The 22,712-nt window shown below is 34.0% G+C and overlaps 3 protein-coding genes across 3 annotated transcripts; 2 read left to right on the plus strand and 1 right to left on the minus strand.

Moving 5' to 3' along the window:
- The first annotated feature begins 311 nt into the window (after positions 1-311).
- LOC143588443 (protein CUP-SHAPED COTYLEDON 3-like) lies at positions 312-3,622 on the plus strand. Its single transcript, XM_077069442.1, has 3 exons — positions 312-844; positions 2,364-2,629; positions 2,747-3,622. Exons 1-3 carry the CDS (start codon positions 676-678, stop codon positions 3,173-3,175), a joined length of 864 nt encoding a protein of 287 aa, XP_076925557.1. The 5' UTR covers positions 312-675; the 3' UTR covers positions 3,176-3,622.
- A 2,730-nt stretch (positions 3,623-6,352) lies between these two features.
- Positions 6,353-11,017, minus strand: LOC143588439 (U-box domain-containing protein 4-like). The gene is made up of 5 exons (XM_077069439.1): positions 10,810-11,017; positions 9,610-9,890; positions 9,400-9,525; positions 7,159-8,703; positions 6,353-6,435 (listed from the first exon to the last, which is right to left on the minus strand). The coding sequence occupies exons 2-5, from the start codon at positions 9,625-9,627 to the stop codon at positions 6,370-6,372; spliced, it is 1,755 nt and encodes a 584-aa protein (XP_076925554.1). The 5' UTR covers positions 9,628-9,890; positions 10,810-11,017; the 3' UTR covers positions 6,353-6,369.
- A 3,518-nt stretch (positions 11,018-14,535) lies between these two features.
- On the plus strand, positions 14,536-19,982 carry LOC143588440 (TOM1-like protein 2). The gene is made up of 3 exons (XM_077069440.1): positions 14,536-15,021; positions 18,590-18,868; positions 19,591-19,982. Exons 1-3 carry the CDS (start codon positions 14,539-14,541, stop codon positions 19,891-19,893), a joined length of 1,065 nt encoding a protein of 354 aa, XP_076925555.1. The 5' UTR covers positions 14,536-14,538; the 3' UTR covers positions 19,894-19,982.
- Positions 19,983-22,712: the final 2,730 nt, after the last annotated feature.

A 22,712-nucleotide genomic window follows, 5' to 3' on the forward strand; every position in this document is an offset into this window, starting at 1 on the left:
TTCATAAAATCGATCCAACGAAATCACATCACAAGATCTCGAAATCGTCAATACATATCCAATTAATCATTGGTTCACCGAAATAAACAGTTTTGGATCGTTAATCGATCGGTTTTTTACTTTTCTTCACGAAAACCATTTTTGAACGTTTTAGGTTTTTGGCTGAGTGTTTTAATATTTTTGCCTTTAACGTGTCGCGTACCTATCGTACGTTAAGCAATTATTGTACAGTTCCCTCATCCTATATATATTCCTATATATATGTACTTATTTTTTAGATTTGATCAATAATTAAAGGGAAAATAGTAAGGCACACAATGGAGACAGATTGATTTCTTGTGACTTTGGTTTTTCTTGAAAGTTCCCACTCAGAAACAATAACTAACCATACAAGCATAATTATAAACTGTTAAGAATATTGATTGACACTTAAGGAATTCTAGGTGGCAAAGGTAACTTTCAGCCTCCATCCCCTTATATACAACACCTTTCTTCTTCATTATTAATATCATTATAAACTCACTAGTAGAAAAGCTTTCAGCTGGACCTTGTAGTTATATCACCACCATCTACACCTTTCTTGTTTCCTAAATACATACTCCTTATGATCAATAGAGCCTAGCCTCTACATGCTTTAATAAACCTTGAAGTTTGATTATTGGTTCAAGTCAAGAGATGGGTTTGAGAGATATTGGAGCCACACTACCACCGGGATTTCGGTTTTACCCGAGTGATGAAGAATTGGTTTGCCACTATCTTTTTAAGAAGATAGCTAATGAAGATGTTCTTAAAGGCACTTTAATGGAAATTGATCTTCATACTTGTGAGCCTTGGCAGCTTCCTGGTGAGTTTAATAATTAGGGGGTGTTTATAGATTGGTTATAAATTATAATTATTGCATGTTCATATATATACATACATACGTGCATATACATATATTATATTGCATACAGGAGATAAACAATTTCCAAGGGTGTCCCATATTGTTTATCCAATTCCTTATTTGATTATTTGTCTATAAATTTTATTTAACAAGACAATAAGTAATAAGTTTTAATATAGCACTTTGTTAACTTGTGAATTTTACAAGAAAAACACCGGTATAATTCGGTTCATAATATGCATATTAGTCAGGTTCTGAAACACATAATTAGCACTCCACACACAAACAACTTGATTTAAAGCTGATATTCAATTCATAATTCACGACAGATTTACGTTGTTTGAGAGATTTGAACTCAAGGCCTGCCGACCATGATATTCATTTTTCATGGTAGATTGATATTTGTAAAAACTTTTTTATATTAATATTTTTCTCAATATAAATATGCATAATGGTAGGAAAAATAGACTCTTGAGTCAGGTTTACTAAGAAAGAAATCTAAACAATACATATTTAAGGTTAGGCTTTTGTCAAGTAGAATTTCTCTTAGATATTATATATAAAAGAATATATGTATGTGTATGTATGTGGATACATATATATAGGTACTACATGATTATTATTTATATGAAAGTGGAATTTTGAAATCCTAATATGGCATAGCTTCAATTATTTGTGTTTAAATAGTCATAATTAATTTGTAAAGAACACTAGCTTTCTTGACAAACTCCAAAAGCACCTTTTGGATATGAATTAAAAAAAAACTTTTTATTCCCACCCTGACCATACCCTATATATATCTTTTAGGATATGACTACAGATTTGAATGCACTAATGTATGATCATGTATGATTGTATGTACATATGCATCTTCCAAATCAATAAAGTTGATAATATATTCATTGTTATCAATCCTATATCCTTATACAGTTAAAAAGACAATTCTGTATCATTTAAAAAACAATAATGGGATAAGATGTAGATGTTCTTTTGCTTTCTCCAATAGGTTCCTTAGAAAATAAGCAATATATAATCATCGTGTCACCCGGACCGAAAAGGAGCAACAATTAGCTTCGTCTCGTGACCATATATTCAAACTATAGACGCGTCGAAAAATAAGAATAATATGACTCAATGTATATACATGTGATGCATGTAAGTTGGTGAATGGAAACATATATATTTCTGTCACATACACATCAATGGTACTGCTAATAGGGACATATTCCAAAATTGACATTGTACCAACAATCTGGGTCATATTCTTTACCCTTTCATTTGAATCCTATCCAAGAAACATTACTGATTACACACTTGAAACACCTGCATTCACTCTCCATCTCAATTTCTTTTTCTTTAATCATTATGTCATATTGAAGCAATTAATTAATTAGTAACCTTTAAGCTATATAACTTATTATGGTGCATAATCATATTACTAACTATTTTTTTCAACCATTTGTTTTTATGGTAACTGAAGAGAGTGCAAAACTCAACTCAAGTGAGTGGTATTTCTTCAGCTTTCGTGATCGTAAGTACGCAACAGGATACCGAACTAACAGAGCCACCACATCCGGATACTGGAAGGCCACCGGAAAAGATAGGACAATTGTTGATCCAAGAACCGGTGTCACTGTTGGGATGAGGAAAACTTTAGTGTTTTACATGAACCGCGCACCTAATGGGATTAAAACCGGTTGGATCATGCATGAATTTCGCCTCGAAAACCCTAATCTTCCTCCCAAGGTAAGAATTAGTTAAAGTTGTCACTTTTTTTTAGTGTTTGGCATAAAAAAAGCTATAAAATATGCATCTATTTAGTTAACTTTTCTCTTGTTTTTGGTTGGATCTATCTATCAACAGGAAGATTGGGTTCTATGTAGAGTGTTTTACAAAGCAAAAGGAGACAATAGCAACCAACACTGTCCACAAGACTTGTATCATAACACAAGTCATATTACCACTACACCAAATCTTGTTGATCCACCTTGTGTCCACCATCACCACCCATTGATCACCACAAACACCACCACCACCGCAACCGCTCTCACTCAAAGCCAGCCACTAAACTACTTTGGCATGTCACAACCACATTGCAATCACCCGAACATTCTACCACTACCTCCTGATCATTCCATGATTGCATCAACAAATCAAATGATCATAAGCTCAAATAACAAGTGTGAGGAACAATATGGTTTCTTTTACGATATGGGGTTCGAAGATCATAATCTACAAGACATGGAGTACGCTGATGATGATAACGACAACGGCCTTGTGTTCTACCACTAGTCATTAGTAATGTGAACTCTAAAGTGTTTTAGGTGTAGAAAATTTAAGGTATGAACATATATTATATTCTTTGCTTGATTCTTGATTGTTTTTCGTGTTTGTGTTCGATTTGAACGAAGTGATTGATTTGTTGTGGATTAAGGGATTGAATATATGTACAAGCATAGGATTATTTGGGTTTGTAAATGTTACTCTTTTAATTAATTTTAAGTTTTAACGCCATATTATTATTATTTAGTTTCGTGTTCATTATGCAAATATACATAAGCAACAAAAGCTTATCCAATGTGCAAAATATGCATCATTTTTGTTCCTTTTTTTTCCTTACTAAACTACAATGATAACGTTTCATATTTGTTTTAACCTCTAAAATAAGAAAAATACAAAAATAAACTTGATCGAACCCAATCTTTATACTGTACCGCTTAATTTGTTTTCGTTTTCGCCGTGTAAGCAACATCATATGAACCCAATCTTTATACTGTACCGCTTAATTTGTTTTCGTTTTCGCCGTGTAAGCAACATCATATGATGAGTATGATGTGATTAGGATTTCTGCTAATATTCAAGTTTTTTATTGTGGTAGCCTTTTTATACTTTAGTCATTATGTGATGAAATGATTTATGTAATTGGGAGTTATTTGGCTAATGATTTGATGTTGTGGAGCAAGAACACTTGGGAGTTTTAAAAGGTCAAGAATAAATAGTTGGGCTAAAACTTTCAAGGGTTACTTCAATCTTTCCAAAAGATTAGCTTAATTAAATAATAATTTCGTTCATGATATATACATGAATGTGAAATAAACATAAAACTTAAAAGGTGGTTTTAATGTTTTTCTAAGAAAATGTGTAAAATGTGTTTTAATGGTTTAATTAACATTTCTATTTATTTTGGTATTGTATTTTAATATTCCTGAAAATTCTTTAAAAGTAGTTAAAGGTAAAAAAAAAAAGGGATAGTGATATGCGCCGCGCCCTATGATTTTTGTTATTTGTGCAATTTAATCTCAATCGATCCTTCAGAAATTTTGACACCTACCCTCATAAATAATTAAACCGATCCCATGAAATACTAATTAACTCCAACTCTCAAGAAAACTTTAATTAAAATTTAAAAGTTATACAAATTTAATTATATATACATGTTATAAGCTAGTTAATAAATAAGATACAACCCATTTTATACAACTAAATAAATAAACTCATTTATCGATTGAACGGCTCACTGAGTATGATTAGTTTATAGATCTATATATCCTTTTATTCACGACTGAAAAGCAATATATGCACATCAAACACATAAAGAATGTCGTATATGATATATGAGTGTTATGTTACGCATGTTAATATTGAAATTGAGGTGATAAATTTTAATGGTTATCGAATCATTTTACCTTGATATAATGAATTATTGATAAGTTTAATGTATATTTAACTATATATATATATATATATCAACCATTGATAGGTGAAAATTAGTTACATAACTGTGGAAGGGGGAGATAAATAATAAATACAAGGGATTAGAAATAAAAATATTAAGATTAGATAAATTAGTCAGTTCTACTGGAAATAATGTAATGAATGTTTCGTTTAAAATAATGTAATGATTATTTGTCCCGGTCCATTTCTATACGCACAATTTTACTAACTCGATCCATTATGATATAATAACTAAAGAACTGTATACGCTATGCAGGTTAAATATAATAAGAAAAAGAAATAGATGCGGTTCTCCGATTACAAAATATCATGTATCTTAACTAAAATAGTAAATTTATTTGATACTTTACTTACGTTCCAAAATATTTTCTTCTCAGATTTAAGATGGTTTTTAATAATGTTACTCTATTTAACAACTTAGCACTAATAAATATACTAGTAAATAAACTATGTGAATTTAAAATACTTAAATTGAGACAGAATGAGTGAGAGAGAATAATTGGTGTGTAATATTGGGCCTTGTTAAATGGCTCACTTTTAAACCAGGCCTACAAATATAAATCCTAGTTGTCCTTGGCTTTGACCCATGATGATTTATATTACAAACCATATATTTTTAGGAACCGGTACGGGGTATGGTCAATAAAAGTCAAAAACGGGTCGGGTAGGAACTGGCTCCGAGTATAGTCGAGTATTTAACCTGGTTTTTCTCGGGTTTCGGGTATGGTCGGGTCGGGTTTTGACCAAGTAATGTGGAACCGGTTCCGGCAAGTCCGGTTCCGAGTACAGATATGGGGAGAAACCCAATAGAAGTTTCAATACGAAGAAAGCCGATATTTGATTGTTCGGCTTCGACTTTTTGGCTGACGGTTCGGCTTCGACTTTTTGGCAATGTAACGTTTGAAGGTTGAGACTGGCTGTGTAAACCAAACCAATCATTTAGCTTTTAAACCAACCAAGCCTAAAACCTCAAATTAATGATTTGTAAATATACTTATCATTTTACAAGTTCTAATACAAACTAATGATCTGAAAAAAAAAATAAAAAAAAACGGTTTAAACAAACCAAGCCTTAAACCTCAAAACTGGCCCGTTTGGCCTGTCACTTCCAGAAACAATACTACAATAGTTAGCGGTTTGGCCTAGATTTTCGTCAAAACTAATGGAACTGGACCATGCCCAGCCAGGGCCATGATCACCTGTCCTGAGTACAGACCGATCCGAAACTGTGGGGACTTTTGTATGAGTCTAACCATCCCAGGTCAGAAACACCTGTCATAACTCCTAATCGACCCCTAAAAAGGCTAACCTGTCTTTTAAGGACTTTGTCAAACGTGTCTAAACCATTACGAGTCCAACGAAAGATCATAAAATAAGCACAGAGAATAATATCCTCACAAAAACAGAGCATTGCTCTCCGTGAACCGAATAATTCAATTCTGATCATAGATTCATTGTTTTTTCTCCATTCCTTCTTTTTACAAGCTACAGAAAAACAATACAAGAATCCACAAAAACAAAAAAATAAATAAAGAAAAAATCACTCTTTTAAACTAACAACAAGCCTGAAGCTGACCAATTTAGTGTTAGATATCAAATCTTCACACTTTACAGATAATATAATAATGAAGAAGAAACACTCCTGAAAGGAAAAATTAAAAACAATGAAACCAATCAACAAAGGCCTCGCATTTTAAAAAACAGAAAAAACAATTTTTTTAAAATAAAACTAGCAAACCGTCTTTTGTTTCTCAAGATTTCCCTCTCCCGGAAGAGTTTTCACGCTGACTGTGAAAATGACTCAGAAGTTGTTGTGCCTGTTTTAATAATAAAGCAAACCCATTACTATAAAAAATAACTAAAACTAGCAAGTTGCAAACATGTCAAATAAAAAAAAAACTAGCTAAAAGGGTTAAAAGGCGCCCAAAGTCTTTTTCTTTAGTTTATACAACCTCCTAGTTGTATTAGTATTGTAACAATATTGTGTTTAATCATATTTAACACATCAATCACAAGAAAAGAAAGAAATTGTTGACAAAAAGTTTGTTTACCGGTGAGTGGCCATAGTAAACCATGTACCACTAAATGGTCGATTACAACTTTGTTTTATCTCAAATGGGTAAAACATTTAACGCTAAACAGGTCAATTGCAGCTTTGTTTTATCTCAAATGAGTCAAAAACATTTTACCCGTAAACAGGTCAAGTGATCAACACAGCTTTGTTTTATCTCAAATGAGTCAAAAACATTTTACCCATAAACAGGTCAAGTGATCAACACAGCTTTGTTTTATCTCAAATGGGTCAAACATTTTACCGCTAAACGGGTCAATTACAACTTTTTTTTTCTCAAATGACTCAAACATTTTACCCGTAAACGGGTCAAGTGGTCAACACAGCTTTGTTTTCTCTCAAATCGGTCAAAAGTTTTACCGCTTAACAGGTCAATTACAGCTTTGTTTTATCTGGGTCAAATATTTTACTGCTAAGCGAGTCACTTATGGTTTTGTAAGCATGCTTTATGTAATAATCACACCTTTACCTTCTCCTTGGCCCGTGATGTTCCGGATTGTGACAAAGCAACAAGAGGCGGGACCGCACCTTCTTGAAGAACCAACCGACAATATTTTGGACTGTTTAAACAAAGTTGTAAAAGTATAGAAGCAGCGTTCTCTTTACCCCTTTGAGAACCCGTTTCAACAACCTCAACTAACAATGGTATCCCACCTTCTCGCGCAATAACCAAACACCCTTCAGGTACACTAGCAAGGTTCGAGAGTAAAGCAACCGCTTTATCAACCATTTGTATTTCGGGATCCATTAACTCCACAAGATACTTAATCGCTCCTGCTTGTATTATCCGAGCTTTATTCTCGTGAAAAATCGATAAATTAAACAATGCGGTAGCTGCATCCTTTTTCCCTCTTAGTGTGCCCGATCCCAAAAGGTCAACCAATGGTTTTATCGCACCAGATTGACCAATTTTGACCCGGTATTCTTCTAACAAAGAAAGGCTAAATAACGCTGTTGCTGCGTTTTCTTTAGCGCACGTGTTTCCCGTTTCTAAAACGTCGATTAACGGTTCAACAGCACCCGATTCAGCGATCATTGACTTTATGTTTCCATTTATTGACAGGTTTAAAAGAGCGGTAACCGCGTGTTCTTGAGTGAGCTTTTGATTGGAATGCAGTAATGAAATGAGCGGTTGAATGGCTCCTGATTGTCCGATCAAGATTCGGTTTTCCATATTGTTTTTGGCGAGGAACCGTATTTGTTCAGCAGCTTTTGTTTGGGTTTCGTTTGAGGGAGATTTGAGGTCATTAACGACTCGTTTCACATGTGAAAATGTGGTTGAATCGTTTGGTGAAACCCCAGCATCCGAAGCTGTTTCTTCACATAAATGTTCAGAACTGGAAACAACCGTTGAAGTAGATCCACTCCTACTATGACTAAACGACTCCTCAGTTGACCGATGGTTTGACTTTTGAAAACTAAGTCGGTCAAACCCTTTTTCAATCGTCAAATTGCTAACTAATTGATCTTCTGATGCTGACTTATCAGGATGGTCAACTTTTACATTGTTTTTATCACACCAATTTGAAATCAAACCTTTGACTGTGTAATTCGGGATTAGGTTCGTGTGTGAAAATGTTTGACGGGTGACCGGGCATCTCAAAAGCCCATTATCAAGCCATTTCTGGATCGAATCCCGTTCATAAGTTTGACCAGTTGACACGATCACAGGGTCAAACATGAGCTGCAGGGTTAACGGGCAGATGAAATATGCAGGGACTGGAACACCATTAATGGTTTTAAAGCTTTCAAGATTTACCATGGTTTCCCTTATATGAAAAACAAGATCAGAAATATAACTGATTTGACTCGGTTGGTCAACGTTAATATACTCCTTTTCAACTGCAATGCTTTCTTTTAGCAGTTCTTGACTTGATGATAACCGAAACAATTCTATAATTTCCAATATTAGTTCTAAAGGTGGAACCTTTTGTTCTTTTATGAATGTTAGGGCATTTTCTAACTTCTCGGCTGTGGTTTCCGACTTTAAATTGTTTAATTCGTCCATGAAATGCTGAAAATGAATTATATGATGTTGTTATGCACTTTGAACCAAACCGACATAATTAAACAGTACAAAAATTAATAATTATTTTCCGGGTAGGCATAAACGAACCGAATTTTCAGTGAACCTTTCAGCAGGAAATTTGTTCATTTAAAAAAACGAACAAAAAATTAATAAAAGTTGTTTTTCTTTCAGTTGAACGAATGAACATGAACGTGTGTATCATTTGTTCATTTATGTTTGTGAACATTGGATCAAATTTCGTTTATGTTCATTGATTCATTTATTGATGTTTGCTACCTTAGCATATTCATTTAAACTTTGTGGGCCCATTACAATTTAATCTAGCTTTAGTAAAATTTTAGGCTTACTTTTAATTGATTTTAGCTCGATTATGTTATATTTGTTCATTTATGCTCGTGAACCACCGTCCGTTTAAAGAACGAACATAATCGAACATTTACACTTTCATTTTCTTAATGAACAAACACGAACAAGAAACCCACATTCATTTAGCTGTTCGTGTTTGATCTTTTCTCCGTTAAAGTTAAAAGAGCGAACAAGAACATGCTCCATTCGTGTTTGTTCGGTTTGTTTACAAGCCTACCGGTCCTAATTAAAAATTATAAAGCCAGTAAAATATATTATTTTCATCTAAAGATGTGTGCTTTTTGTCAATCAACGTGATTCCAAGTTCACGCATACCTTAATATCGGCTAAAATGGAAGTAGATGAAGTTGATGATGAAGACTCTATTAACCCGTATACAGTTTCACAAATCTTGATAGAGTCTCTTTGAATTTTTGAAATAAGGTGTTTGCTTTGCACGACCTGAAAATATATTCAAGAGACAAGACATTTGTTGTCACTTTTAAATAATCCACCATAATTATGTAACAACGGATATAAACGCACCCCATAAATTTTGCTCATGTGAAAATTTCAATTTTCAATGAACTCCCGGGCCTCGTTTACAGCCACATCAAGTTCTTCTAACTCCTTACACAAAACTTCATCTGAGTGCATGCAGGATTGATCAACATTATCAAGTGCCTGTTTGAATAGCTTCAGTGAATTAGCAACATATTTGTAGTCGTGCTGACTTGGCAGGTTCGTGGATGCCCCAAACGTGACAAGATGAATGAATCGAGAAAAGCTGTTGGTTAGACATTTCAAAACCTTCTCTATATCCATCACTGTTACAGAAACACATCAAGTGGTAAAAGATGGTTACGTATCCAAATTCAAAGGTACATGAATAACAATTCAAACTGGTTTATGAATTACTAGCCTCTAAAGCTACAAACTTTATAATATGTATGTAAATTATGTAAAGTCAGCAAAACTTGTTATTTATTCTATCGTTAATATACAAACAAAATGGGGAATTGCATGAGTATCCGAGTATCAGACAATTAATCGAAGAACTGGTATGCAACAAAAACAAACCACTTTTTAGATACCAAATTTTGTAAGAAACCACTCGCAAATCAATGTTTATGATCAAAACTCACCCATTAATCACATAATAAACAAAATTCTGTTCTTCCAAGTTATAATTACATGAATTACATGAAAATTAAAATAACCGACAATTAGTCAAACAACTGGTGTGCAACAAAATAAACCACTTCTTAGATGCCAAATATTGTATAAAAACAGTCACAAACCAATGTTTGTGATCAACACTCTCCAATTAATCACATAATAAACAAAATTCTGTGCTTCCAAGTTATAATTACATTAATACACGAGAATCGGAGTATCAGACAATTAGTCGAACAACTGGTGTGCAACAAAAACAATCCATTCTTAGATGCCAAACTTTGTATAAAAACACTCACAAATCAAAGTTTATGATCAATTAATAACATAATAACACAAAATTCCGTGCTTCCAAGTTATAATTACATGAATTACACGAAAAATAAACTACCAGACAATTAGTCGAACACCTGGTGTGCACCAAAAAAAAACCCAAAATTCACACAAACCCAATAAAACATTTTAACAAATTCAACCACACAAACTAATTCCAATCATATTCTACAGAACCCCCAGCAATTATCAATTCAATTCCATACAAAACGACAAAATTATTAACAACAAACAAACCTAATGGTTGCAGTGGTGCGAGTACAGCGATAATAAACAGATCTGAATGAAACCCACAAAGGAATTAAGACGAAACAGAAACACCCATCTGGGTAATTGAATTAGAGAGTGATTCATGAGAAGAATCAATGGGTGAAAGAAAAAGAACAAGGGGTTAAATTGGTGGGTCAATATAGTTGCAGGGTTTGTTTGTTGGTCTTATTATTATTATTATTATTATTATTATTATTATTATTATTATTATTATTATTATTATTAATTAAGTATATAATATAATATAATATAATATAATATAATATAAAGTCAGGTTGTCGTACAATAATATTTAACGCACAAAACCGTACGCGAATCAAGCTCAAGATAAAAACAAAACGCTCAAAGCCAAGATACAAAAACGCTCAAGAAAAATCATAATACGCTCAAAACAGGTTTCGTGAAGAAAAGTAAAAATGGTCGATTAACGATCCAAATATTTTTTTTTCAGTGAATCGATGATGAATTTGGTATGTATTGATGAGTCCGAGATGTTGGAATGCGATTTCATGGATTAATTTCGTGAATATATATATTCCGTACGCTAAGTTACGTTAAGGATTATTGTATTTTATCCTTTATAATATAATATAATTAAATTATTATATGATTAAAGATTGCAAAAAGTTTGATGGCTTTTAATTATGTAACGTAAGAAATAGACGTCCAACAAGATTCCATTTCAGATAAATACAATTATTTTTGACGTCTTATGTTGTTTGTTTGTATATATATATATATATATATATATATATATATATAGGTCGACAAAGAATATGTGATTCTCGACTTTCGGCCAGCTTGTCCATAATTAACTTATTAGAATCTTGATGAGATTATGTTTAAGCTTAATTGGTACGAGTTTGTTGCTTCATTTAAATGTTAAAGTTCGTCAAGATAACTAAAATTTCATTTTAAATAAAGATGATTCAATTACAATAAATAGACAGGTAAGCGGGCAACAAGTTGCGACGCCACCTCCTTTTGAATGGCAAAATCGATCATACTGAAAACAAAATTATCGTTCTTCGACGTCGTTGAGTTACTGTGCACGACCCGCTGAACTCTTTTCAGAAACTTAGCAGCATATGGGGCAAGAGACCCAAATGTAAATGTCATATCCGAAAAAACCTTGTATGCGTCACTTTTTGTTCATGTAACAATAGAAATTATACGTTTAGATGGCAAAATTCCATATATGTAAGAGAAACAAATTCGCATGGTGGGTATACTATTAACGTATTTGGTATTGTTATTAATTTATGCATAAAGTTAAACATGTATACACATAGATCAGTATGTATTTTATCGATGATGGTGACCAAACATATTAAAGGACTAGAAAATCACAAGATTAATTGTCAAAAGCAAAAGGAATAAATACATGTTGATTGTTAAAACACGCATGTTTAGTCACATTGCATGAAGCAACTTAACCAGTTGTGAAACCACTACTTCCTAGGCCCGCCAGAGGGGAAATCCATGTTAGATCCATACACGAATGTTTTCCTCCGATCTATCCAAACACTAAAATGTTAGTCAGCCGAATAGATGATCTTCCCTCCAACGAGTCAGCCAGGAAATTCACAGGTACTTTTTTAACAGAAGTTCCGACCCACCTGAATATGTCAAAGAACACATCTCGTGTCGTTACTTGAACTCCGAGGGCTCTTCACAAGTTTTAATAATATTTGTGTCTACACACATGGAATTTGACGAGATAAATAAGCATGGGTGAAGAACGTGATTGAATCGAAGTTGCTTAAAGTGAATTAACGAAGGACATGTACAATTAAAATTTGGGTAGAATTAGAATTAAGGATTTCCCGAATGGATCAATCATTTAATCAATTAAAAAATGTTGTAACATTTTAATACAAATCCCATCAATCTCAAGCATGTTCAGAGTAGTCTAGTCATCGTCTCTTATTAAAGAAACAAATCTATGGTCAATAATTAATATTTGGTAAAACAAGTTCGATTAGTCTTTGCATCTAATGTAACATATACATACAATCATAGTTATTTTGGTATCTGTTACAAGTCAAGGCACTAGAGTTTTACATGGATATCAAACAACATTGATCAGCTTAAAATATTACATATTCATTCAGAGACCAAACAACAAATCATTGACTATAAAGTTTTGGGCAACTAATAATGACATGTTCTTCTTAACTCTAGTCTTATCCTTAAATTTTACTATTTCTTTTTTATTCTTTTAATTTTCACATCTCATCCGTGAAAATTAGGTACCGACTGATTGTTATTATTATATTAATTAATATAACAGTTACCTCTAAATTTGGTAACTCAAAACATATCATAAATCATAAAATAAAACTATACTAATTTTCACTTGTGGCCTACTGGTAGACGTAGGTGTCTTGGGTTATTAATTGAAGACTCAAGTTTAATATTTATTTATGTTATTTTTGATTGGTTATGGCAATAAAGAATTAGAGTTAGGACTGTATATGATGCTAGAGAGTTTTAATTGACACTACAAATAAAATTAAAAAAATAATTAATACAAGGGTAAAGTTAAAATAAAAATGGAGACAAAAATTAGAAGTGTCAGCAGGGTCGTCTTCGATAATTTATATACCACGGCCGAGCCAAAATAAAAAGGCCCGTAGGCCTTGATGAAAATTTTTTATTCGTTAATGTACATGGATAAAACTTTTATCGACCGATTTATTATAAGCAAAAACCATTATGAGCATGTAATTATCCCATAAACTATTGCAAATAACCTTATTTTTAACACCAAAACACATATATATGTAATATGTATAAAAAAGTTTGTGCCCTCGAAACTTATGTGCCCCGGCCGATTGTGCGGCCTGCACACCCACCGAGCCACCCCTGAGTGTGAGAGCGAATTCTCGTCACACAAAAAACTCCTCAACAAAAAATTCAAAAGAAAAATAATAATAACTCAATATATAAAAAACCGAAAAAAATTAAAAAACAAAAATGTTTCCCCCGTCATTCTAGTTCAAAAAAAACTCCAATGAAAAGACACAATGTCGAGAAAAAAGACGCAATGCCGAAAATGAACAAACAACATAATGATAAATCAAAAAAGACACAATAGGTCGCAAAATTTAACACCATGCCGAATAAAATATAACATAATTAAAAGAAAAAAAAGACATAATGTAAAGTAAAAAAGACACAATTAACGACTAAATAAACACAACGATGATAAATAAAAAAAAATATTGTTTGTTTTATCCTAAACATCGTGTGTTTTTTTTAAAAGACGAAGAAGACGGTGGAAACATTTTTACGTTTTTATATTTTTAATTTTTATTAAATTTTAAGTTATGATATTTTTTATTAATTTTCATAACTTTTAGTGAGTTTTTTGTAACTAAAAATCCTTCTCGTTATCATTATTCTCATTTTTAATTTTTTATCCTATTTTGTATAATAACTTAACATTTAATATTGTTACCTCTAAACTTGGTAACTGAAAAGTGAAAACATTAAACATATAATAAAAAAACATGTACTTTTCCTCAGTAGTTTCGTAATATCTTTAGTCAACATATGTTCCCAAAGACCGACAACACATCACTTTGATCCACCACAATCTCCACCACCACCACCAACCTCTTGTAATTATCATTAATAATAATAATAATAATATTATTATTAGGGTTTGAAGTTTGAACTCCAATCTTCACCATGGACAAACTCAAACTGGCTTCATCCTCCTTCGGCGAACGCCTACTCACCGGCAGCCGTCTCGTCGGCACCAAACTCCACCAAATCCTCCAAACTCCAACACCAGAGTCCAAAACAGTCGACGATGCCACGTCAGACACTCTAGAGTCACCCAACTGGGGGCTTAATATGCGAATATGCGCCATGATTAACGCGGAACAGTATAACGGGACCGAGATCGTGAAGGCGATTAAAAGGAAGATATTGTTGAGTAAGAATGTTGTGGGACAGAGGCTGAGTTTGGATTTGTTGGAGACGTGTACGTCGAATTGCGATAAGGTGTTTTCGGAAGTGGCGTCGGAGAAGGTGCTTGAGGATATGGTGGCTATTGTTAAGGATGAGAAGACGGATGAACGGAATAGGGTGAAAGCGGTTAGGTTGATTCGGGCGTGGGGCGAGTCGGACGAGCTTGCGTATTTGCCTGTTTTTCGACAGACTTATTTGGTCAGTCAGTGAATTGTTTTTTCTTATGTTGTTTGTTGTTGTGTTGTGTTGTGTTGTGTTGTGTTGCATATGTTATGTTTGCTAGTTGTTTGAGTAGATGAAGACAAATTAAGCGCGATAAGTGTTAAAAGTTTTAGGATTTATTTAATTAATGTTACAAGCCAAACAGAAGAACTCAACCCAAAAGACTAGTCTGATAGGTTAGGGAACTCATTTGGCTTATAAACCCCACATCGGTTGCCCATACAACCGATGTGGGACAGGTCCCATACCTTGCAATGGTTTCGGTCCGTAACATTTACGTTAGAGGACATAAGTGATCATCTAAAATTAGCATATAGTTGTAAAAATCGCGACTAGGTCCCCGAGTACTCGGCGAGTCATCCTTGGATACTCCCTAAACTAAGGCTCCCTAGTTGACTGAGTTGGCAGCGCCTAGTGACTTCTACAACCTTGAAAATTAGGATGTGAAATATTTGGATATTTGTTTGTTTTGACTTACCGTTAATATTTTGCATAATATAGCTACGGTTAATGATAGTGTTGTAGAACTTGCTAGGTGCTAGTCAGGTGGTGGAGTAATGTATCACTGTGGGGTACTGACTAGCGGTTAATAGGAATTAATTGGATTGGAATTTAATGTGTGATTTTTCAGAGTTATGCACGCACACATACACACAGAGTTTTTGGAAATTTTATATATAGTTTTTGAAAAATAAGTATAATTTTTATAATTGCTTCAAAGATTTTGCCCAATTTTGAGTGAATTGGTTTTCCATTATCTTTAGTATATTATTTGTGGTTTGCATTTAGGTTTGTTATGTTTGATTTGATTTAGGTTTTCGGGTCGGGTCGGGTCGGTTAACCGATTTATTTGCCCACCTCTAATTAGTTACTTGGTACATGTTATTATTTGTTGTTTTGTGTTTAGGTGTTTTATGTTTTGATTTGATTAGAGTGGTTTTTTGCTAGTTGTTTGAGTAGATGAAGACAAATTAAGCGCAATAAGTGTTAACAAGAGGCCGTAATTGATCATCTAAAATTAGTAGGCTGGTAAACGAATCGAGGGAAGTTCATTTATGTTCATTTATCTAAAAACGAACGAACGTGAACACATTTTCGTTCGTTTATTTATGTTCGTGAACGTGTCTGTTTATGAATGTTCGTTTACATATCAATAGAAAATAATTAAACATTATCTGGAAGAGTTATCTACTTAGTGGTTTTATATTTGTTCATTTGTGTTCATATATGTTCTTTCATGTTTGTTTGGTTTCATTTGCATTTGTTCGTATATATGCTCATTTCTGTTGTTTATCTTTGTTCAAATATGTTCATTTATGTTCGTTTAGATTTTAAACAAAAGAACATAAATGAACACAAACATGTTCATTTTTTAACTGAACGAACGCGGACACAAAATATGGGTTCGATTAAGTGTTCGCTCGGTTTGTTTTCAGGCTTAAAAGTTAGCGTATAGTTGTAAGAATTGTGCCTAGGTCCCCGAGTACTTGGCGAGTCATCCTTGAGTAGTACCTAACTAAGGTTGAGTATTCGCAGCTCCCCAGTCGACCGAGTTGGCAGCGCCTAGCGACTTTTGCAACCTTGAAAGTTAGGACGTGAAATTGAAATATTTAGATATTTGTCTGTTTGCCTTACCGTTAATATTCTGCATAATATAGCTAAGGTTAATGATAGTGTTGTAGAACTTGCTAAGCGCTAGTTAGGTGGTGGAGTATTGCAGTGGGGTACCGACTATCGATTAATAGGGATTAATATGGAATTTTATACGCACATACGAATTTTCTGAGAATTTTATATATGGGTTTTTAAAATACGTATAAATTTTCAAATACTTCAAAAATTTTGCCCAATTGACTAAATTTCACTGAAAAACCATTCGGCCTCCTAGGAACAATTTGGACTGATTTACGGCAATTAGGTCTGACTAGTGATTATCTTGTCTAATTTGCTGAAATCGCATCGGCTAGCCTCCGATAACCGATTAATTGGCGCCTAGGAACGATTTTTATAACATTGCCTAATCAATCAATCAATCATGCCCAGTAAAATCCCACCGACAGCAAAGCTATAAGTAGGGTCTGGGGAGGGTGGGATGTAGGCACACCGTACCTCTATCCAAAGGAATAAAGAGGTGGCTTCCAGAGAGACCCTCGGCTCTAGGTACATAACATTGCCTAATGACTTTATAAAAGTTTATTAACTGTTTTTCGCATTTAGGTATTGTTTTTTGCATTTAGGTCTTTTCATGTTTGATTAAATTTGTTTTTTCCTAATTGTTTGAATAGATGAAGACAAATTAAGCACAAGTGTTATAGGTTTTATGATCTATTTAACATTAGAGGCCATAAATTATCATCTAAACTAAGAATGTGAAGTATTTAGATATTGTTAATGACTTGAGAAGCATTTTTTTTTTATTTTAGTTTTAACAGTATTATCATTCATTGTTAGTCTTTTAATTTCTTTTTGGTTTTTTGGAGAATCCAATGTTTGTGAAGTTAGAAAACAATCATGGAAATGGAATAAAGGTTTTCTAGTCGATCATTGTTTTTTGTATTATATACCTTTTCGTTATCAAGAAAGCATCTAGTCATCGACGCCATTATTATTTATTAGACTATCACACAATAATTGCAACTTTTGGCCTAATAATTAAATGGATTTGGTCAAATTTAAGCAAGATACCAAGAGCAATAGGAGTATTTTTAATCAAGTTATAATATTTGTTTCCACAAAGATTATTGTGTTGGGCCTTAGGAGTCTAATGGACCAGTTCCAGCCTTTCCCGGGCCCAAATCTGAGCTGCAAGCCTGCAGCATGAAGGTAGCTCGTCAGAACTCAGAATTGACGATATGTATCTGCAATTGTGTGTTTAAACTTTTAAATTATAATATAGAGAGTAATAGATGTAACATTTTGTAGATTTCGTATAGCCCGAATATCTTTGTGAATCATGTGTAGCCACCCATGCCCATACCTTGAGCCCGATCCTGACACGTCTTCTGTGGTCACACTGACTTAAGTAACAATGATGCTTTAAAATGAGGAAGCGGTCTACGCCCTTGTCAAATACTACTTAGATCTTAGAACATCCAGTTTATTATTTATTTATTTATTTATTTTTAATATATATGTATTATTACATTAAATACTTAAAATTTCAAATAAAAGGATCCAATTAATAGAGAGGCAGGTAAGCGGGCAACAAGCTGCGCCACCACCCCCTTTTGAATGGCAAAACCGATCCTACTGAAAACAAAGTTATCGTTCTTCGGCATCGTTGAGTTACTATGCACGAACCGCTGAACTCTTTTTAAAAAACGTAGCAGCATCGGGGGCAAGGGACCCAAATGTATCGAAAGCAAAAGGAATGAAGGCGTGTTTATTATTATTATTATTATGCACTTTCTTATTATTATTATTATTATTATTATTATTATTTTGCACTTTCTTATTCGAAGAGTTTGCTATATCCCTATGCATGTAGAATAGAAACGTCTACACATTTAATAATAACAGCATCATATGCATGTATATATTGCAGAACCTAAAGGCCGACGGGATCCCAGCAAGATCACAGGGTGGAAATTCAAGCCCCGGGAATCAATCAATGGAATCACAGGTTTATGAACAACCTATACCAGCTCCTGATAGATACCCGTTGCCCGATATTGACTTAATGGGATTAGAAGACGAGACCGCTCCATATACTTACAGTGGTCAATCTGCGGAACAAAAAAAAGAACTGCTGTTGGTTGGTAGAAACAGTCTTGAACTTTTATCAAGCATACTTAATTCAGGAATGGAGCCCATACCGATTAATGTGAGATCTTTGATGACCTTGTCATGTAGACATAATTTATCATGTTTATGTTGGAATTTGCAGTGCATATTATAGATGCTGGGGTGGACGGTTCATTTTGTGTACGGGTCGGTTTTGGACTTGAATCGAATCACCGATTCAAAAACCGAAAATTCGGGTTTTGAGTTTTTGTTTTTCAGTTTTTGGTGTGGTTTGAGTTTGGTCTGGTTTCGGTTTTTCCGGTCGTACTATTTGTGTTTAAAATTTTTGGGTTAAAAAGAATATTGGCCCAAAATACTGTAACGGGCCTAAATCGTTTTTGTTAAATAAGTGACATATTGATTACTATACATGTGGGCCTAAAATAGGTTACGCTGTTTATTAAATTCGTATAACTTATCATTCAAAATAAAAAATGAAACTCCATAAATATGGTTAAGTTCGGTTTTTACGGTTTTAGTTACATGCAAAACCGAACCGAAAGTTCTTACGAAAATATAAAAATCGGATTTTGGGTTCCATGCCCTAATTTATGACGTGAGGTGGCATAATATGCGGGTCAGGCTTGTTGCTTAGTCGATAAAAATGTGTTAGTTTTTGTATGAGTTGGGTCGGGTCAACCTGAAATAAATTCAGTTAATTTTTTTTTTGTTATTATTTTTTTGTTTCATAAGGTGGTTATATGCGCGATAAATACACTTTGGGGCTTGGGCTACATTTGACCCGTTTGGCTCGTTCTGCAGGATGAGTTAACGGTTAGCATGTTGGAAAAGTGCAAGGAATCTCTGCCCGTGGTTCAAAGAATAGCAGAAATTACAACCGATGACGATGCACTCCTTTTCGAAGCTTTAAATCTGCACGATGAGCTTGAACACATCATTGCCAGATGCTCAGAAATCAAAGAGAAAGCGGGACCAGACACATCAGAAACCGACACTATGAAACCAGCAGAAACCACTTTGACTAGTGAGGTCAAAGTCAAAGAAGAAAGTCAAACTTCATCGACTTCACAGGTCGAGAACAATGAGCAGGAAAAAACCGTTTGAAATACGTAGTGATCGGATTAACGTCCACGTATATTCAATAACCAGTAGACTTGAACTTTAAATCCCTACAAATAATTACTTTGAACCTTCTTGTTATTAGTAATGTTAAACTTTTATCCATGAAATGCGTAAACCCGTATATATTGCTTTGGATATGATACATAAACAGTTACATAACCGTCTCCTAGTCTCTACATATGATTGTCTTTCATATCTCTACGTGTGATTATCTTTCATATGCACAAAGGTTTTTGTTGAATGACACGTATGAGGGGTTATAGGTTTTTGCTGTTGTCTACTTAAAATTGATTTGTGTGTTAACGTGTCCAGATAGATGGATCGGACAACATTAGGGATGACAATGAGCCGGGTAAAATTTTAAGTTTTGTGAATAGTGTTTTTCTAAATTTAGTGGTGCACTATCCATCAAACAATATATTTTTGTTAGGTTTAGGAAAGAGAAAAAATAATAAATTCAATGGTTGTGAATGAGATACTATAATATAAAGATGAAGAATGATATGTCGGAGGTTAAACAAAATTTAGAAATCAGTTTAGAGAAATGTGATGTTTAACTAAATATATAGATGAAGATGGAGTCATGGAGATGCTCCTATGAATGATCTTAGGGGGTGTTTGGTACAGAGAATGGAAAAGGAGAGAAAATAGAAATGGAAATGGAATTGTAGAGAAAGAGAATTGGTATGGAGAATGAGAATCATTTCTCTTGTTTGGTACACGAGAAAATAAACAGAGAACTCTACCATACCCAACCCCACCTCCACCCAACCTGACACCACTCACCACCGCAGCCCCACCACCACAGCCCCACACCACCAGCACCACCACCACAGCCCTTTCTTCAACCACAGCCCACCACCATCGGCTGCCGCCACCAAATCCTCTTCTTCAACCACAGTACACAAGAAATTAAAAAGATTCAAATTTTTGGAACATAAGATATAGAAAAAGGAGGCTCAGATCTGTCATCACTGCCTCTTTAGAGATTTTGTGGTGGTGGTTGTGGTGGCGATGATGATGATGATAATCAGATGCCACCTGCGACCACCGCCGATTTCCACCACCACTGTCACCCACCTGCGACCACAATCACCCGACCATCTGAAAACCCTAACCTACCACGAACCACCACTTGAAACCCTAATCTCCGTTCACCCGTACCACCTGCAACCTACAACCGGTTACCATCTCTGTGTTCACCACTGCGGACGGCGGAGACGGGGTGGTGGTTGCAGACTTGGAGACGAGGTGGCGGTTGCAGACTTGGAGACGAGGTGGTGGCCGGAGACGAGGTGGTGACATGCTATGAGGAGGCTGCTGAGAAATGGATTTCTCTTTGTTTTAAAGAGAAATGGAATTCTCTAGTTTTAGAGAAATAGAAAGAGAAATAGAAATGAAAAGTGGAAAACAAACAAAAGAAATATTTCTAATTCCATTTCTCCCTAATCAAATCCCTCTACCAAACACCCCCTTAGTTGTTTACACCCTAGGGCCGCCCCAAAGGGAGGTTGGGGAAGGCGACTACTTCAGGCTTAGTCTCCCAAGAGGCCCATAATTATTTAAAAAAAAATAATATACACTTTATATATAAATTTGTTATAAAACAAATGTATGCAAATTGACTCATTGGTACAATGAAAAACATGATAATCCATAGAACCATAGGTCATGTATGATATTATTTTTTCTTTTTAAGAAGAAAAAAAAAGCTTTCTTTTGTTTCTTATACGGGTCATTTTATTAAGTTGTTTATTATTTTTATGTTTGTTTTGATCCATATTGAGTTTTGGAAATGCAATTCAATTGGTAAAGTTAGTCGAATTATTTTTAGTGGTTTTTTCTTTTAATAACCCCAAAATTTTAAGGTATTCTCATGGATGACCCTGTTTGCGCCATGAAAATTTTGTAAACTTATATTTTACTCTGATCTTGTCCCGTATAATTCGGGGTTTTTATTCCGTGTATGCATATCTAGTTGAGACGTCTTACTCGAAACAACTTTTGTGTAATTATCTTAACAATAAATAGTTTCCCAAAAAACATTATTTATTAATAAATAAGTAGGGCCTCATGGGTAAAGGGCCGTTGGAAAAGTTGAATTTGATGGGCCAAAAAACAGATAGATACAATGAATGTATGTATAATTGTAAATGCTTGATCTCATTAACAACATACCACCTTTATGCATTTACTCTATTCCAAAAGTCCAACCAAGCCAAGCCCTAATTTAAGTGATGCATAAAGCTTTGAATGCATTGAGGTCCCAAAGTCAAGTGTGGCCAACATAATGCCTCATTATATAGGTTTCTATTTTGGGACTCATATCAATACTTATCATCTATATTAAGTCTTTTTAATATTTTAATTCATTTTTTCGAGTTTTTCGACGTGCCCTTTGGGGGTAGTAGAGGGATGTTAACATTTCTCGAGTGTGATCGATGTTTAAAGACGGATGGATTTGTGATAAGATGTATATGCATTAATTTCGGCTCATGTGATTTAAAGTGAATCCATTTGTATATTATTAAATTAAATGCGTACTGGTTTTAATAAAATTTGAAGAAAGCTGAAAAATACGTGTTTTCAAGTTTTAATGTAGATATAAACTTAAAATCATGAGATTTGGTAAGACTTCTTGTTATATGCATAACTACGTAGAAAAGATTGACACAACTACTCACTATTTGATTTGAAGTTTTAACAATGTCAACTCATGGCTTTATTAGTTTTGACTTTGACCTTACTTTATACTTTGACTTTTTAACCTAGTAAAAGATTCTTGTAAAGTATAAATTAAA

The sequence above is a fragment of the Bidens hawaiensis genome, unplaced genomic scaffold, assembly GCF_021521415.1.
Source record: "Bidens hawaiensis isolate Kalapana, Puna unplaced genomic scaffold, B.hawaiensis_p1.1 tig00036381_1, whole genome shotgun sequence".
Classification (NCBI taxonomy): Eukaryota; Viridiplantae; Streptophyta; class Magnoliopsida; order Asterales; family Asteraceae; genus Bidens; species Bidens hawaiensis.

Excerpts from the sequence above, each read along its gene's own strand:
- LOC143588440 (XM_077069440.1), top strand. The coding sequence starts at position 14,539 with ATGGACAAACTCAAACTGGCTTCATCCTCCTTCGGCGAACGCCTACTC. Across the intron at positions 15,022-18,589 it reads TTTTTCGACAGACTTATTTG|AACCTAAAGGCCGACGGGAT; the intron begins GTCAGTCAGTGA and ends TATATATTGCAG. Across the intron at positions 18,869-19,590 it reads TGGAGCCCATACCGATTAAT|GATGAGTTAACGGTTAGCAT; the intron begins GTGAGATCTTTG and ends CTCGTTCTGCAG.
- LOC143588439 (XM_077069439.1), bottom strand. Across the intron at positions 8,704-9,399 it reads CCATTTTAGCCGATATTAAG|CATTTCATGGACGAATTAAA; the intron begins GTATGCGTGAAC and ends ATTCATTTTCAG. Across the intron at positions 6,436-7,158 it reads CATCACGGGCCAAGGAGAAG|GCACAACAACTTCTGAGTCA; the intron begins GTAAAGGTGTGA and ends TTATTAAAACAG.
- LOC143588443 (XM_077069442.1), top strand. The coding sequence starts at position 676 with ATGGGTTTGAGAGATATTGGAGCCACACTACCACCGGGATTTCGGTTT. Across the intron at positions 845-2,363 it reads TGAGCCTTGGCAGCTTCCTG|AGAGTGCAAAACTCAACTCA; the intron begins GTGAGTTTAATA and ends TGGTAACTGAAG. Across the intron at positions 2,630-2,746 it reads ACCCTAATCTTCCTCCCAAG|GAAGATTGGGTTCTATGTAG; the intron begins GTAAGAATTAGT and ends ATCTATCAACAG.